The sequence below is a fragment of the Alexandromys fortis genome, unplaced genomic scaffold (genome assembly GCF_014885135.2).
Source record: "Alexandromys fortis isolate MF-2015 unplaced genomic scaffold, M_Fortis_MF-2015_v1.1 scaffold_7, whole genome shotgun sequence".
Lineage (NCBI taxonomy): Eukaryota > Metazoa > Chordata > Mammalia > Rodentia > Cricetidae > Alexandromys > Alexandromys fortis.
In genome coordinates, this window is record NW_026067920.1 from 7,317,167 (window position 1) to 7,333,844 (window position 16,678).

General features: G+C 49.9%; 1 protein-coding gene across 2 annotated transcripts in view; it reads left to right on the forward strand.

Annotated features, from left to right (window-relative positions):
- Positions 1–15,796, forward strand: part of Ascc2 (activating signal cointegrator 1 complex subunit 2) — a 43,873-nt gene extending 28,077 nt beyond the window's left edge. The window contains exons 13-19 of one of the 2 annotated variants that reach the window (XM_050141035.1): positions 1,509–1,723; positions 2,688–2,807; positions 9,080–9,173; positions 9,259–9,380; positions 9,770–9,869; positions 11,107–11,186; positions 13,156–15,796. In XM_050141035.1, coding sequence (XP_049996992.1) covers positions 1,509–1,723; positions 2,688–2,807; positions 9,080–9,173; positions 9,259–9,380; positions 9,770–9,869; positions 11,107–11,186; positions 13,156–13,327 — 903 coding nt within the window. In that variant the 3' untranslated portion in view covers positions 13,328–15,796. The remainder of the gene's footprint in view (positions 1–1,508; positions 1,724–2,687; positions 2,808–9,079; positions 9,174–9,258; positions 9,381–9,769; positions 9,870–11,106; positions 11,187–13,155) is intronic. The other variant, XM_050141034.1, reaches the window with a different exon arrangement.
- Positions 15,797–16,678: the final 882 nt, after the last annotated feature.

A 16,678-nucleotide genomic window follows, 5' to 3' on the forward strand; every position in this document is an offset into this window, starting at 1 on the left:
CTTCTCTTCTCTTCTCTTCTCTTCTCTTCTCTTCTCTTCTCTTCTCTTCTCTCTCTCTCTCTCTCTCTCTCTCTCTCTCTCTCTCTCTCTCTTTTCTCTCTCTCTCTCATTTTGAAACAAGGTAATAAAATGCTCAATGGTCCAGGCTAGCCTTGAACTCACAGCAGTCCTCCCGTCTTTACCTCCAACTGCTGGGATTATAGGCGTGAACTACCATGCCCAGCCCTGTTCCTGTTTCCCTCTATAAAATGAAGTGAAGCTTTTACTTGTAGACTCCTCCTCCAGCCCCTCCCCACACTGGGTAAGGTGGAGTTCCTTTGCTGGCGGCTGAGCATGGTTCCAGACCCACCTCCCAGGGGTCACAGGGCTCCACTGAACAAGCTGGGAAGTCCTGGACCCAGTGCCTCCTCTCAGGTCAGGCTGCTCAGTGGTAACCTGACCTACTGTTTGCCAACGGTGTATGGCAGATCTCTTGTGTTCAGTGTACTTGTTCCTCTGTGTATAGAGATAGGTGTGGTGCCTGCTTCCATGATGTTGTTGGGGTTCCTAGGGCTGCTTTATGGAACTCTCTTGATTCTGGTTGATCCTTAGTGCCCAATTAGCAAATGCTACTGTTCTTCCTGTTAAATCCATGATTCTTTCTTCCCTGTTTGGCGGCTTCTCTGAGCCATGGAGGTCTTTATCATTAACATGATGCTCTAGTGCTGGTGCTACGCAAGCATTCCTCCACTAAGCTGTATCTCTAGCCCTTTATTGTTTTTATTTGATCGTCTCCTTAGAAAGCATTATAAAATGAAGCCACGGGGGCTGCATAGATGGCTCAGCAGTTAAGAGCACTGAGCTGTTCTTCCAGAGGACCAGAGTTCAATTCCTAACACCCACATGGTGGCTCACAACCACCTGTAATAGGATCTGATGCCCTCTTCTGGCACGCAGAGCACTCATACAGAAATATAAATAAATAAAATAAAAATTTTTTGAAAAGTGAGGCCACATTGGGCAGTATGTGAAATGACGTCTCCTTACTGAAAGCAATGTGACGTAAGGGGACATCTCCACATAGTCTCACTGGTAGTCGCTGTTGTCCTTCAAAGGCAGTCACCTTGGTAGAGTTGGGCAGGATCTAGATCACTAACATGTGACTGTCTGTGGAGACCTTCTGCACACCAGTACTCTGCTCTATGGGTAATGTGCATCCCTTCATTGAACCATCTGAAATAGCCCCATAAGACCAATGATAGTGTCCATTTCATAAGGAGGGAGCCGTTCAGAGAGGGGATATACAGTGCCCCAAATCACACAGGCCAAGGGTAACTCACCTAGGAAGTCATAGAGCCCCTCTTTTCACAAAGGAAGAAAATAAAGGCTCAAATTTAAGTCACTTGGCAAAAGCCCTACCACTAGGAAGGGCAAGGCCAGGGCCCTGCTGATGCAGTGTTGTTTGGAGATTCTTACCCTTTCATGGGGGCTGCTTAGTCTTTGCTCCATTGCTCTGGCTTCCATTGCAGTGCAAGGGTGCAGCAGCTGCCCTGGGCCCGACCGTGTGTGGTGTGCAGCTAGACTCCCTCATCTCCCAAGTGAAAGACCTGCTGCCAGACCTCGGGGAGGGCTTCATCCTGGCCTGCCTGGAGCACTATAGCTATGATTCAGAGCAAGTGATCAACAACATCCTGGAGGACCGGCTGGCCCCGGAACTCAGCCAGCTGGACCGCAGCCTGAAAAGGTGAGCGAGGTAGATGGAGAGAGGTCCTCAAGGCAGGGTCCCCTTTCCCTGCCTCTCACTCCTCCCCTAGACTAGAGGATACATTTGCTCCTTTTTCACAGCAGTGTTTCCTGCAGTTTGAACTAGTGCCCTTTCTAAAGAAGGCAAGCTTGGGACCTGTAAGGTACTCAGCACAGCTGGCTGTCCCTGAGACCTTATAGGAAGACTACTGGAGACTAGCAGTGTGGCAAAGGGTGCTCTCTCTCTCTCACACACACGCCAGCTCCAGATCTGCCTCATTGTTAGCATATTCCCAGTTTCCGAGTTACGCTAGCCAAAGCTACTCCCTTTCTCTGCACTGAAGCTCATGGTTTTGGTGCACTGCTATCCCGAAAGCTTCAGGGGACAGCAAGAACAAGGGTACATGTGGATGCGTTTTCCATGAACAAATGATGTTTGCCAAATGAATGAATGAAGTTAGCCTTGTGCCTTTGGCCACACCCCTCAGCCTGTTTGTGTTGCATGTTATAGATGGCAGTGCTGAGACACAGGAGATGGACTAGGAGCTGAGAGTAGAGCTCAGTGGTAGAGCATGGGCTTAGCTGTGTACAGTGCATTCCTAGCATCCAAAGCAAATGCAGCTGCCCTCCATCCCCCGCCCCCAGCCCAAAACAGAAGTTGAGTGACATATAACTCCCTGGCTTATAGGGCCATTGTGGACATTTAAATGAGGGATAGAGCTTGAAGAAATAGAAAACTGGTATGCATGGCACACAGGAAATGAGGGTGAGGTGTGGCTTTGGGCCCTTGACAGGAGCCAGGTTAAGTAAAGCCTAATTAAAGGCTCCCCATTAAAGAACTTATGTCCTAGGCTAGAATTTTGGGGTGGAGTGAACAGTATGATGGGAAGAACACAGTGTGGCTTAGGACAGTCGACACCAGCCAGCAAGGCCCTTTCAGTTGATTTCTGTGCTGTGGCCCCCAGACAGGTGAAGCCGGACCCCACACCCCTTCTGACATCTCGTCACAACGTCTTCCAGAACGACGAGTTTGATGTGTTCAGCAGGGACTCAGTGGACCTGAGCCGGGTGCACAAGGGCAGGAGGTGAGTATGGTAGGACATGGGGTCTGTGTTCCAGTTCTGGAGGGTGGCGAGAAAGAAAAGCCCTTTGTTTTTTGGGTTGTTTTTTGTTGTTGTTTTGTTTGTTTGTTTTTGAGACAGGATTTCTCCATGAAACAGTCCTAGCTGTCCTGGAACTCACTCTGTAGACCAGGCTGACCTCGAACTCACAGATCACCTGCCTCTGCCTCCTGAGTGCTGGGATTTAAGGCATGTGCCACCACCAGCAAAGGCCCTTCTTGATAGAACCAGCTATGGATTTTCCCCTCAGAGAGTTCCACCCCTCCACTTTTTAATTTATTTTTATTTTTTTGTGTATGAATACTTTGTCTCTATGTATGTGTGTGCACCGTATGCATGCCTGATGGCCATGGAAGGTATCCATAGAGGCACCCTGTGGAACTGGAATTACAGACAATTGTGAGTTGCCATGTGGGTGCTGGGAACCAAACCTGGGTCCTCTTAAGAGCAACCAGTGTTCTTAACTGCTGAGCCATCTCTCCATCCCCTCAGGGGTCCCTCTGAATCCTGGCTTTATACACTGTCATCCTACAAGAGCAGGTTCTTTAACAGTGTGCTATAAGTCCAGCTTTGTGGGGGGGGGGTGACTGCTAGTGATAGATACCTCCTTGTAAGTGGTAGATGGCCAGAGAGCCACATCTGTCCCCTTGTCCCTTCTAATATGTCTTTTGATGTGTGTATGTTGACTCTGTGGGTGTAGAGCTAGACGGTGCTTCCTAGAAGCCAGTTTTTGACCTGATTTTTCTCTAGGCTGTGATAAAACAAAATTAAGTCACATAAGTTTTTTCCAAAGATGAAAGAATTCCGTTTTAATTTCATTCATTCTTTCTTTCATTTTTAGTTTATCTTCTTCCTACTTTTTCAGCGTTGTAATCCATCCATGGCCTGTTCATTCATTCAATAAATGCTTGCCTGGTGCCTATTGCCTTGGGCTAATTTAGTACCAGAGCTGTAGTGGGAAGTAAAGCAGACACTGCCTACACCGTGTGAAATGTGCACTCCTCAGCTCATCAGACAAGCACGATAGTGGGCAGCCTCCTGGTCCCTAAGAAAGTGACAGAGAACTGAAGGATGTTTAGGGGTGGCTCAGCAGAGCAGGGAGGAAACTTCCCAAGCTGAGTGAGCAAAAGCAACGGTGGCTCCAAGACCAGTGTGAGTGTAGTAAAGGTCCCATCATGAACTCATGAGCATTTATGTTTTATAGAGGTCACCCAAGCTGGGCATGGTAGCTCAAGCCTCTAATTCCCTCACTCAGGAACCTGAGAGGATTTTTTTTTTTCAATAGTGAGTTCCAGTCTAATCTAAGTGAGACCCTGTGTCACAAATAAATAAAAATTAAATATTGGGCTCTGGAATGGCTTCCTCCGGGAAGAAACTGAAGTCAGTGGTGGTGGCATAACAATGGCAGCCAGGTAAAGAATCGGGGTTAATCTGCTTCAAAGCTCTGTACTCACATTGAGTCATAGAACCTGGAAATCCAGGGGCTCTCCCCATCATAATAGTGGGGACAAGAGTTAGTCTTGGAGCTGTGTTCTGGTAAGAGTCCTGTGCAGTAACACAGTTGCTTTTTCAGTTCGAGTCCAGGGCTGCCCCCCACCTGGGGCTGTGTGCTGCCAGAAGCTTGCTGGCTGAGGGCTCAGCAGACACAGGGCAACTCTGAAGCCATCTGGCTGATTGCACCAGAAATCCTGGCACACTGCTTCATCAGTCCAATTGTGAGATCCCTGATCCCAGGCAGAGCTGTTGTTCCTGTTGGTGGCTGCTGGAGGGAAGAGCCACACAGGGTCCCCCAGGCCAGCAGAAGGTGTGGGAGCCTGACTGGTAGGACCCTCTACAGAGCTTAGCATCTCTGGACACAGGGTTCCCCTTGGCGTTCATCCTTAGGTTCACCTAGGTCACTCCACATCCCCACCCAATTGGAGGTCACCTATGAGCATTTGCCAGTGGGCTGCTTTCAGCTGTCAGGGTCATCAGAAGGGCTGAAGCAGCCAGGTGTCCTAATTCTGTGGCACTCTGGCTGCCAGCAGAGACAGAATGACCAGTGTTTACCAATCCCACTCTGGGCAGCCCAGGGGCAAGGATTGTAAAGAGGTAAAGCCTTCATTCATGGTTCAGTATTTATCCACTCAGCAAATATTTATTAAGTGCTTTACTAGCGTGAGATCCTATGCGAGGCACCAGGAAAACAAGGTGAGCAGAGTGCCTTGGCTTTGCCCACAAAGGGCAGAGACCGTGGGAAAGACAGATCATCAAATAATCAGGTGCACCAGGAGTTCAGCAGGGGCACCTGCCTAGTCAGGGCAAGGTGGAAGGGCGAGGGCCCTGCCTTCGGGTAGCAGGTGGAGAATTAAGTAGCACAAAGCAAATCACACCTGTGTACATATGCATTGAATCTGATGAACATGCTTGGCAGCTTTGGTAACAAGTAGAGTCTGGTCTGTTCTCTTACACACAGAGTTACAGAGGGCAGAGGTGGGGCTTGGTTACCCTGTGGTTGATTTTTATTTGGAATCAAGCACAAGATATCTTCTGGGACCCTGGCTTAGGGGGTCCCTAGAGGTCTGTGAAGGGCTTCAGCTATTTGATTTTTGGCTACTAGAAACCATAATGCCCAAGGGAGTCCAGACAAGATATTCTTGCCTCTCTTTTATCTTTTGTTTAGTTTAATTTTGTTTGTTTTGTTTTTTGGTGGTGCTAGGGTCCGAACCCAGGGCCTTGCACATACCATTGTGCCACTACCCAGCCCCATCTCTTTTTTAGAGAAGAACAAAGCAGGCCCAGAAGCTTCCAGAAGAACAAAGCAGGCCCAGAAGCTTCCATATTTTTCTCATGTGTCATGAACAGAACTGGGCCAGACTTTGAGGCTCTAATGTGGAGCACAGAAGTGGAGCAATCTGAGCTTGAGTCTGAGCTGGGCCTGGCTCACACAGTCCCAGCACATGGGAGGTTTTAGAGCTTGAGGCCAACCTGGGCTATATCAGGAGACCCTGTTTCAAAATAAGCAATAGAGGGAGGGAGGGAGGGAGGGAGGGAGGGAGGGAGGGAAGGAAGGAAGGAAGGAAGGAAGGAAGGAAGGAAGGAAGGAAGGAAGGCTACTAGAGTAGACTGACTAGAGGGTAGCTTTAGTTGATCAAGCACCTATGTACACAACTGTGCCCTTCTAACTCCTTTGGACTGCCCTGTAGCACCCTGGAAGATAACAAGAGTTCCCCTCAACAAAGGTTCTGTGGCCAGATATGTCTGTGTGTTTTGTCTGCTTCTTGGAGAATCACAGCACACATTAGCATGTAAGACTGACAGACAGAAGAAACTGAATTCATTTTGTTGAGTTCAGCAAATGCTGGTCCATGTCTGTATCTTTTCCTTTAGTTTTGTTGTTGTTGTTTGTTTTATTTTGTTGCTGTCTTCTGTTTGAGATGGAGTCTAGCCTCAGACTCACTAAGCAGCCAAAGATGACCAGAGCTCATTGTCATCCTGCTCCCGTGTCCTGAGCATTCGGGGTCGAGCCATGCACCCTATGCTCAGCTTTACACATCCTCTCATTTCATTCTCGGCTCACCCCTGAGAAGTGAATACCGCAAGCAGGAACCAAGGAGGTTTTTGTTGGCTTTGATTTTGAGATAGGGGCTCACTGTGTTACCCTGGCTTGCCTGGAGCTAACCCACTGTGTAAACCAGGCTGGCCCGAAACTCACAGAAATCCTCTTGTCTCTGCCACCTTAAAGCTGGGTTTATCTCCCCCCCCCCACCTCCTATTTTTTAAGTTACAGATGGTTGTGAGTACACATGTAAGTGGCAGAAATTGAGCCTAGGTTCTTGACAAGTGCAGCCATTAACCCCTAAACCATCTCTCCAGTCCTGCTAGTGCTAGCTTTAGAGGCAAGCACCCCACACCACACTGGACTGATTTAATGAGGCTAGAGACTTGTGACCACACAGCTTAGAAAGTGTAGAGCAAACCCAAGTCAGGGCCTGAACCTTCCTTTAGAAGCTATATGGCTCTGGGCAGGTTTCTCTGCCTTTCTGTGCCCTACCTGGAATGTTTGTTGTCTCTACAGGCCACTAAGGACCTGTTTGAATCAGGTTTTTATAGAACAGGGTTGAGTAGATGATAAGAGAAAAAGTGACCAGCTTCAGGAGAGCAGGCATGTTCCCGGCCTTGCTGCCACTTTGTAGGAGACCAGGATTCCAAAGACAGTCTGTGAAGTTCTTGTTGGCTGTATCTAGAGGAGGGTGAAGTCCTGGCTTATGAATGGGTCTTTCCTAGGTGCTTGTGTGGGATCTTCTTTCTTCTTGGCTCCAAATCCAGACAAGAAAGCAGCCGGGCTGTGGTGGCGCACGCCTTTAATCCCAGCACTTGGGAGGCAGAGGCAGGCGGATCTATGTGAGTTTGAGACCAGCCTGGTCTACAAGAGCTAGTTCCAGGACAGGCTCCAAAACCACAGAGAAACCCTGTCTCGAAAAAAAAAAAAAATGCATGCAGACAAGAAAGCAAAGCGCAATGCCCTAGACAGGCAGCCAGGCCCCAGGCTCTGCTGCCTGTTGTCTCCCAAGGCCCAGGTGGGATCCATAAAAGGTGTCTTCTCCATCTGGCCCTGCAAAAAGCCACATAACTAGACACCATCCACCTTCACCCAGAACCTGGGATGACAGATACCAGGAGCCTCAGGGAGCTGCCAGATGAGGATGACACCTCTTCTTTTTCTTCGGCCCCTGGCCCAACATAGATAGTACCTGGCATCTCAAAAAGCGTGGCTGAGTGCCGGAATGTGTTCTTACTAGTGGTACCAGCCATGGGAAAGGCTTAAAGCCCTTTCTCCTTTCTACCTCTTTACCAACCTGGCAAAGAAAGAGTCTCTGCAGCACCAAGGCCATCATCACAGCTCCACAGCCCCAATCCCGGTGGCTGGGAAGGATTCCTGGATTGGCCTTTTGGGTTTTTGTTGTTGTTGTTGTTTTTCAGTTGTTTTATTTAAAACAAGGGCTAGTGTAGCCTTAGCCGGCCTCCAGCTTACTTTGTAGCTGAGACTGACCTTGAACTCCTGACCCTCCTGATCCTTCCTTGCTAGAGCTGGGATCACACACTTTTGCCTTCAGGCACAGCTTTGTGGTTTTTGTTTGTTTTGTTTTGTTTGAGATGGGGTCTCTGTAGTCCAACCTGGCCTTTAACTCTTGGCAGTTCTCCTACCACAGCCTCTCAAATACTAGGACTATAGGCATGAGTCACCACAGCCAGCTAAGATTTCTGTTTACCTAAGAGTTCACTCAGATCTAAACCAAATACAGCATCCTTTCTGTCCCACTGTCAGGGGTTTCCTCACCCCTTCCTCCAGACGTGTGCTGGTGCTGCCCTCACTTCCGTCTGTCAGCGGCAGCCCATTGCATTCGGCATATTTTGTGCTGTTCACCCTCACTCCACTATGAGTACAGATGCATATCTGACCTGTTTCTCAGTCTCCTCCCTGCTCAGGCTTAGAATGGCTCTGACAGGTAGGAAGATTGTCACAGCACAGCAAAGCCTTGCCAGCCACACTGAGACTGCAGTCCCAGCCTGTACCTGGTCCTAGACAAGCCTACAGACCCAGACGCCTGCCACCCACCCAGAGCCAGCTGTTAGACGATCTGCACAGAATCTGCACGGCTCTGTGTCTCCCCTTTTTTTCTCAGACCCCCTTCCTCTTGATACATTCCAGAGATGGAATCTCATCACTAAGCTAGATTTCTTGCCTGCCATCTCTAATTGATTTGCCCCTGCAGAGCCAGAGAAACACATTCCATGAGCCCGTGTATGTGATTGACAAGCCAGGATTCTCTACAAGTTTGCAAAGCCATGGTCAAGAGACCTGAGGCCCTGCTGACACTGTGATGTGCAGTTCAGGGTGAGCCAGGTGTGTCCCTTCCCCCTCCACTGCGTCCATCTGTCCTCGTTTTCGACATAACTGATGGCAGTCGGAACTACCAGACTTTCCTCCTCCCACGGTACTCTTGCATGGAAGCTGGCCCTGCATAACAAGGACAGGAGCTGCTGTAGTGGAGGGTGAGAGGAAGAAGCCAGACCCCCTCTTGCCTCACCCAAGAGTGCTTAGGTTTCCTGGGCTTAGGACGAAAACTGCATGTGGCCTCAGCAGGGTCTGAGGTCTACAGAAGGGAGCGCAGCATCTCCCTGGACCTTTTGCCCTCCACACTCTTCCAGACCTGATGGTGTCCTCCCTCTCTCCCTGCTGTCCCTGGCTCCAGGAAGGAGGAGAACGTGAGGAGCCTGGTGAATGACAAGCGGGCTGTGGCGGCGCAGAGGCTTCGCTACCAGCAGTACAGTGTGGTAATGGAGGAGGTAGGCTGCCCAGCCTGGGCCTCTGCAGGGTGTGGGAAATCCAGCAGTCCCCTAGCTTCTCTGACCCATGAGTCCGCTGTTGCAGGTCCCAGTGCAGCCAGGAGAATACCAGGTTGATGACTACGAGGACGAGTATGATGACACATACGATGGCAACCAGGTGGGCGCCAACGATGCAGACTCTGATGATGAGCTCATCAGCCGCAGGTGAGTCTCTAGCAGGCACCTGGCCAGCCAGCCAGATTTCCCCGTCCCACTCCCACCCTCTGCTCCTTCACCTCCTCCCTCCCCACCCCTGGTCTTAGCAAGTCATGTTTTTTCCTAAGTGTGGAACATTTTCCTCAGCAGAATCTTGTAGGGATTTACCTGTGCAGATCAAAGCAGGGCTTCCTGGTGAACCGAAAGATTGGAGATCCCTAGGGCCTCAGCTCAGCGGTTACCCCCCTTTAAAGAATCTGGGGACAAAAGCAAAGCCTGCTTGAAAACCCCCGTGGGAAGATTCCCTTGCCTCCTGAGCAGTGCCCCTCCCCAGCCTTCTCCCCTGGCAGGAGGCCGCTCTCCAATTCTTTGATCTCACTTTTTTTCCCAACCCTCAGGCCCTTCACCATCCCTCAGGTGCTGAGAACCAAAATGCCTGGAGAAGGACCAGAGGAAGACTATGATGAAGTGGAGGAGGTTGAAGAGGAGGCCCCCAAGGTCCGTCCTGGGCGGGTGGCAGATGAAAGAAATGCAGCCCTGAAGGGCAAATTAGGGCCCTGGGCCTGTCTCCCGCCTGTTTGGAGAGCTGCAGGCTTTGATCTCTGCTCTGCTGCCCAGAGGGCTCTCAGGGGACAGGACAGAGATGGGGGGGGGGGGTTGTCAACAGCTGAGTCATCAGGTGTTAAGGTCTGGAAGAAGGAAGGGTAGCTGTAGGCTGCTGTACCCAGGCTGGCTTTTTTAAAACTCAGACACGACTTAGAGCCCTGAGGCTCTGGAAGTAAGCTAGACCTCTTGTCTGAAAACTCACTTTTAGCAGCTAAACTTTTTCTTCAGCTGAAATCTTAACTTGAAATTCAAGCTAGAAAACAGATGAAAAGTGATTTGCTCCATGTGAAGGGAGTAACCAGGCACTCTACAGGACTGGCAGCCCCCAAAGGATGACAGAGTCAGATGTTCCTAGAGCTGTGCGGAGGCATTAAGTGCTGTGGTAGGAAGTGCATGGCCTGCCACAGGGCTCTCAGCCACAGGCTCCATACCAAGAGAACCATCTTCCTAGTTCTTCTCCTTTGGATATTATTACTATTATTAGTTTTGTTTTTTTTTTCTTTTCTTTTTTTTTTTTTAAGTTTTTAGAGACAGGGTTTCTCTGTAGCTTTTTTTGGTGCCTGTCCTGGAACTAGCTGGCCTGGAACTCACAGAGATCCGCCTGCCTCTGCCTCCTATGTGCTGGATTACAGGCGTGTGCCACCACCGCCCAGGGATATTATTGTTTTTATGCCCTGTGTCAAAGCCTGCCTGTTTGCCAAGGTTCTAGCTTTTCCCTGCACAGGTCCACCATGCGCTCTGAGCATAGAACGTGGTCCTCAAGAGGAGTTCTTACTGAGCCCTCTGCTGTGGCACCAGAGTGAGACCTGACTTCCAAGTCTCAGGGCAAGCCTGCTTCCAGGGACCGTAGTCAACTTTCATGGTCTTTTGTTTCCTTTCCTGGTGGCCATCTCAGCCATACCCACATGCATTCATTGATGTGCCTGCTGTGGATGTGTGATGTGCCCAGCAGCCTGCCCCACATCCTTTAGCTCCCTCCCTCCCTAAAGGAGGCTTCAGCTGGCAACCAGCTTGCTCAGTACTAAGATTGCCTGCCCTGCCTGCTATGGATGCCTCAGGATTCCTCCCAGCAGGGATTCACACAGCCTAGGGAAATGATTGCAGATTTTCACTTCTCTTCCTTCCACAGCTGGACCATTTCATCCAGGATCCTGCAGTGCTGAGGGAAAAGGCTGAAGCCAGGCGCCTGGCCTTCCTTGCCAGGAAGGGGTGAGCATTGGAGGGGCTAATCCACCCGGGGGGGGGGGGGGTAGACCCATCAGGGGAATCCAGCTGGCCATGCAGGAAACCCTGGGTGCTTTTTAAGATAGGGTTTCTCATCATAGTCCTGGCTGTCCTGCAGCTCACTCTGTAGACTAGACTGGCCTTGAACTTGATCTGCCATCCTCTGCCTCCCAAGTTCTGTAAATAAAGGTGTGTGCCACCACTGCCCGGCCCCTGGGACTTTTTGGGAAGTTATTTAGCTCCTGTCCAGCTCTAGGAAGTAACTATTAATATCAGTATCATTGTCCAGTTTGACCCAGAGACATTAAATAACTTAGTAAAGGTCATACAGCATTAACTCTCCCTAAAACATCAGAGCCAATCAAAGTATGTGCCTAAAGTCATAGCTACTTGGGAGGCTGAAGCAGGAGAATCATTTGAAAGCAGGATTTCAAAACCAATGTGAGCAGCATAGCAAACCCTGTTACACATGAAAGCCACACATCACAGTGTGAGCCGGTGAGCCCAGTGCTCAGGTGGCAAAGGCAAGAGGGCATGGTTGGTTTCTGTTGTTTTAACTCTTTACTCTTTTGAGGCCCTCCACCCAGCTCCCAAATAATCATATGGAGACTTATTCTTCCTTATGAATACCAGTCTTAGTTCGGCTTGTTTCTAGTCAGCTTTTCTTTTCTTTTTTTTTTTTTTTTAAGATTTATTTATTACATATACAGTGTTCTGCCTGCATGTATGCCTACACCCCAGAAGAGGGCACCGGATCTCATTATAGGTGGTTGTGAGTCACCCTGTGGTTGCTGGGACTTGAACTTAGGGCCTCTGGAAGAAGTCAGTGCTCTTAACCTCTAAGCCATCTCTCCAGCCCTAGATATCTTTTCTTAACTTAAATTATCCCATCTACATTTATCTACATTTGCTGTACTTCTACCTTCCCCCCCACCCCCAGAGACAGGGTTTCTCTGTAGCTTTGGAGCCTAGCTCTTGTAGACCAGGCTGGTCTCAAACTCACAAAGATCCACCTGCCTCTGCCTCCCGAGTGCTGGGATTAAAGGGTATGGGGGAGTTTTGTCTTTCCAGACAAGGTTTCTCTGTGTAGCCTTGAGACTTTACACCATAGACCAGGCTGGCCTCAGACTCAGAGATCCTCCCGCTTCTGCCTCCTGAGTGTTGGGATTAAAGGTGTGCACCCACCACTGCCCAGCTATAAAGGAGTTGTATTCTGGAGAAGAATCCAGGAATCACAAGTCTCTATCTTGGCAGGTTCCTTTTTCTTTTTTGTTTTGTTTTGTTTTGTTTTTCAAGACAGGGTTTCTTTGGAAGCTTTGGAGCCTGTCCTGGGACTCACTCTTGTAGACCAGGCTGGCCTCAAACTCACAGAGATCTACCTGCCTCTGCCTCCCTGAGTGCTGGGATTAAAGGCGTGTGCCACCACCACCCAGATAGGTTCCTTTTTCTTAGTTAAGAAACTGGTCAAAGTCTACTGTGCCAAGAGTAGAAGCATAGGTCATGGGTGGAAGTTCAGTCCCAACCTAGATTCTGGGTATAGGGGACCTCACCAAGAGATTTGATTCCATGCTGAAGGCAACAGAGTCAGAGGTTGTTGACGAGAGCACAACTGTTCTGATGTTTTTCCTCCCAGCCCTGAGGGAGCACTCTGAGTAGACCCAGAGGCTGTGGGCCAAGGGACCAAGTTAAGACCTGGTGTGTAAACATAGAGCATTGTCCCATTTGTAGGGGGCCACCATCCAGCCCACTAACAGTTAATACTCGTAGATGGGTGCTGGGCCCATCTTCAAGGTCTAAGAGAAAATCAGGCCCAAGGCTGGGGCTCCATTTCCTTTCCTATCTGGACCTGGGCCAGTGTGTGACCTCAGTGGTAGCCGCTAGGGTGGACTGTGGAGCCTTCCTATCAGAGCCTTGTCCAACTGTGTCTCTCATGGGACGGGTATTACTCTTGCAGGGTCCGGCCTGAGAATTCCGCAGCAGTGACAGGCAGCCCCCGGGGCCACGGACAAACCCGAGAAACCACCCAGGAGCGCAGGAAGAAAGAAGCCAAAAAGGCAACCAGAGCCAACCACAACCGTAGAACCATGGCTGACAGAAAGAGAAGCAAAGGCATGATCCCATCCTGAGGACACAAAGATGCCTGGGTGAGGGAGGCCCTCAAGGCCATCACCTTACCTCACCTGCCAGCCAGCCATGAGCACCTTCTTGTCGAACACAAAGTGCCTTATCCCTTGGTGCAGGAACCCAGTGCCATCATGTAGGCTCTCTCCCAGCTGTGCTAGCAGGAAAAGATGGGGATGCAAAACCAAGGTGTCCTTTATCTTGTGCAACAAGACACCACCTCACGGAAGTCCTGGATGCAGCAGAACTGTATATTCAGAGACAGCAAAAGGCCTGTGAATAAAGTTTCTGACCTTCTAACAATGTTCCGTGACATGCTCCAGCCTTTCCCTCTGTCATACCTCAGTGACACCACCACCTGAAAGACAAGAAGGCACAGTGGTACCCACTCACTGTCTGTTGACTTTTCGTGTGTGCCCTCAGCGCCCCTCCTAACGTTGCTCTTCCTTGCTGTGTGACCCGAGCACATGGGCCCTTTCTCTGTGCCTGTGGAAGGATATTGCGCCTGTGTGAGGCCTAAGGTCCATTCTGTTGCTACCTCATGCACCTCCTCCCTAGGGGGTAGGCACTGTTTCCAGTTCACAGTACAGATCGGAAAGTGGGACTTGGAGAGCTGAGAGTGTGTTCCTAGGCCACAGACGAGGTGGCAGAGCAGGTTTTGGAAACAGTCTGATCCCTGGCTGTCAGGTTATGGATCAGTGTAGATGATGGGAACCCCTGTGTCTCAGCTGGAACGAGGACACTTGGCCATTACAGGGCCTCGTAGTTATAAATAGACCGTTAGCCCCTAACCCTCCCAAATCTAGAGATTGGAAGCTACTAAAACGGAGTGAAGGTATGCTGCCAAGCCCTGTTGGAGCGAGTGAGACTTGGCTAATTTCCAGAACCCTGTCCAGGTGTGGCCCACTCTGCAGTGGGCATCAGTTAACAGGTCCCTTGGGTTTTAACTGATGTGCAGGGGAGCTATAGTGAGCTCTTTGCTGGGCTGATCCTGATCCAGCGTGGCCTGGAGTCTAAGCTGCAGACCTTGGATGCCAGGGACATTGATTTGATTGCAGTTAGGACGAACAAGCAGACAGACACTTGATGAATTGTTTTGTTAGGCCAGCCTGCGCAAGTGAAAATCAATGGCAATCCCTGTGCCTTGCTGGCCTCTGGGAGCATTTGAGATGCAGAGTGGGGATGGGGTGATGGCCTCCCCAAGGGCCGCTGAAGTAGCTGAGATCTGGCAGGCTTAGCCATCCTGACAGGCAGCAGGAAAACAGTTTCCTCCTGGAAGCACTTACCATTGGCCCAGCTCAGTGGCAGGGTCATTTCTCCCTGGCTGAGCTCAGACCAAACTGTTGTCTCCTGCAAGGCAAATAGGTGTTTGGAGCTTTGCCTGCTGTTATTCCCCACAGCCACCTCGAGGACTGCCCGGGTTTCCTGGGAGCAGTCTGGCTGAAAGAATAGAACACCACTATCTTTCTGTTTCCCGACATGTCAGGCCAGACCAAACATCCCCCAAGAAGCAACGTGTTGCTTGCACCTTTTAGTTCACCAGAACTGCCTTTCACAGCACTTTGAAACCAGCTCGGAGCATTCCTGTCACCCTTCCTCTCGGCCTAAATGAGAGCACTGGACCGGATGAGTGGCACTGTTGGGTGTTGGTGAAGTCCCTAGAGATGGAGACTGAGGCTGCTGCTCAGTGGTAGAACAAGTTACATAAGTAAGTTAACATGCAAGAGTATCGGTTTGTCCCCAATACTACATACACAAAGGAAGTCCCTAAGGGGATTCCAAGTTTAAGAATAGCAACCCAAGAGTGTTGGGTGGGTGGACCATTCGGTCCCTGTCCCACTGCTCTCCTAGTTGGGTATTTTCTAAGTGCCTTTTCTGTGCCCTACAGAGAATGTTCCCATCATAGATGTTTCTGGAGAAACTCTTAAAATCTTGTGCCTCTGAAAGGACACAAGACTCAAGTGTCTTTAATCCTAGCCTGTGAATGGCTGCAAGAGCTTCTGTGCCCTGGAAGGCAAAACCAGAGATGGATTCTAAGAGACCTAAGCCTGTGGGGAGGGGCTGGCAAGGACTCTGCCCACAGTAACTTGGTCATGGCTGCTGTCCTTGCCAAGCTGCATCCTGGAGGAGAAAACAGTTGGCACAAACGTGCATGTCACTGCCCACCAGGAGCTCAGATAATCAGACTCAATCAGAGTTAGACGTGGTGGCACACACTTATTTCTTGGGGGGTAGAGACAGAGTTCAAGGTTAGCCCAAGCTACTTGTGACCCTGTTCATAAATGAATACAAACTTAAGGGCAGAATGCGGGAGCCAGCGTCAGGCATTGCTTGTGAGAATGTTAACACTACGTTTGCACCCTGACCAAGTGTGGAAGGGAATGCATGGGCTGGCCGTGCTGGTAGCAAGGCCATGGTTACTTCTGTTGGGAATAAACACTTTTCCTGAGCCAGAATCTCTCCTCTGTCTTCCTGGAGTTCATTCTCTTGCTTAACCTTGCAGAGTTGGGTCAGGTGAGAAAACCGGGGTACAGGGAGGCCCAAGGTCACACCGCTAGGGACGCTGGATAGGATCCGACCCAAGAGTGTCTCCTGAAGCCTCACTCTTAGCTTCAAGCCATGCTGTTCCTCTCACTGCATCAAGGAAGACACCGGAAGTACTTAGAACACAGGACGCTTGGACATGCTAGGCTGCTGGGACTCCCGAGTACAGGGGACGTTGTTCCACAGAGATGGACTTTTTTCTTCTTTTTTTTTAATTTTCATTTTATTTTCTGTGCTGCTCCCTCTGCCAAAGCTCTCCAGGTCTATGCTGGCTCGGTGGCAGGGTTGCTTCCGAAGGGCTCTCTTTTTTTTTTTTTTTTTTTCTTTGTTTTCCACCTTCAAGAGGTTTGTCTAGTTTACTGTTCAACCTACTGAATAATGCTTTGGTTTTGTAGGTGTGTTTGTTTTTTTGAGACAGGGTGGCTTGGTTTTTTTGAGACAGGACCTTGGCTGTCCTGAAACTCCTGTAGACCAGGCTGGCCTCAAACTCACAGAGATCCACCTGCTTCTGCCTCCTGAGTGCTGGGATTAAAGGAATGCATCACCACTGCCCAGTCATGTGTGTGTGTTTTTAAAGAAGAAACTGTTTTAAAGCTTTATGTATGTGTGTGTGTGCCTGCAGGCATTTATATGTACCACCTGTGTGTAAGTGCCTGCAAAGACCAGAGGAAGTTGGATCCCGTGGACCATGGTGCTGGCAGCTGGACCTGGGTCACCTGCCAGAGTAGTGCACACCCCTAACCTCTGAACTCTCTCTGCGAGTCTTTATTTTGTTTCGAGGGACTGGCTCTTGATATGTAGTTCAGGCTGAC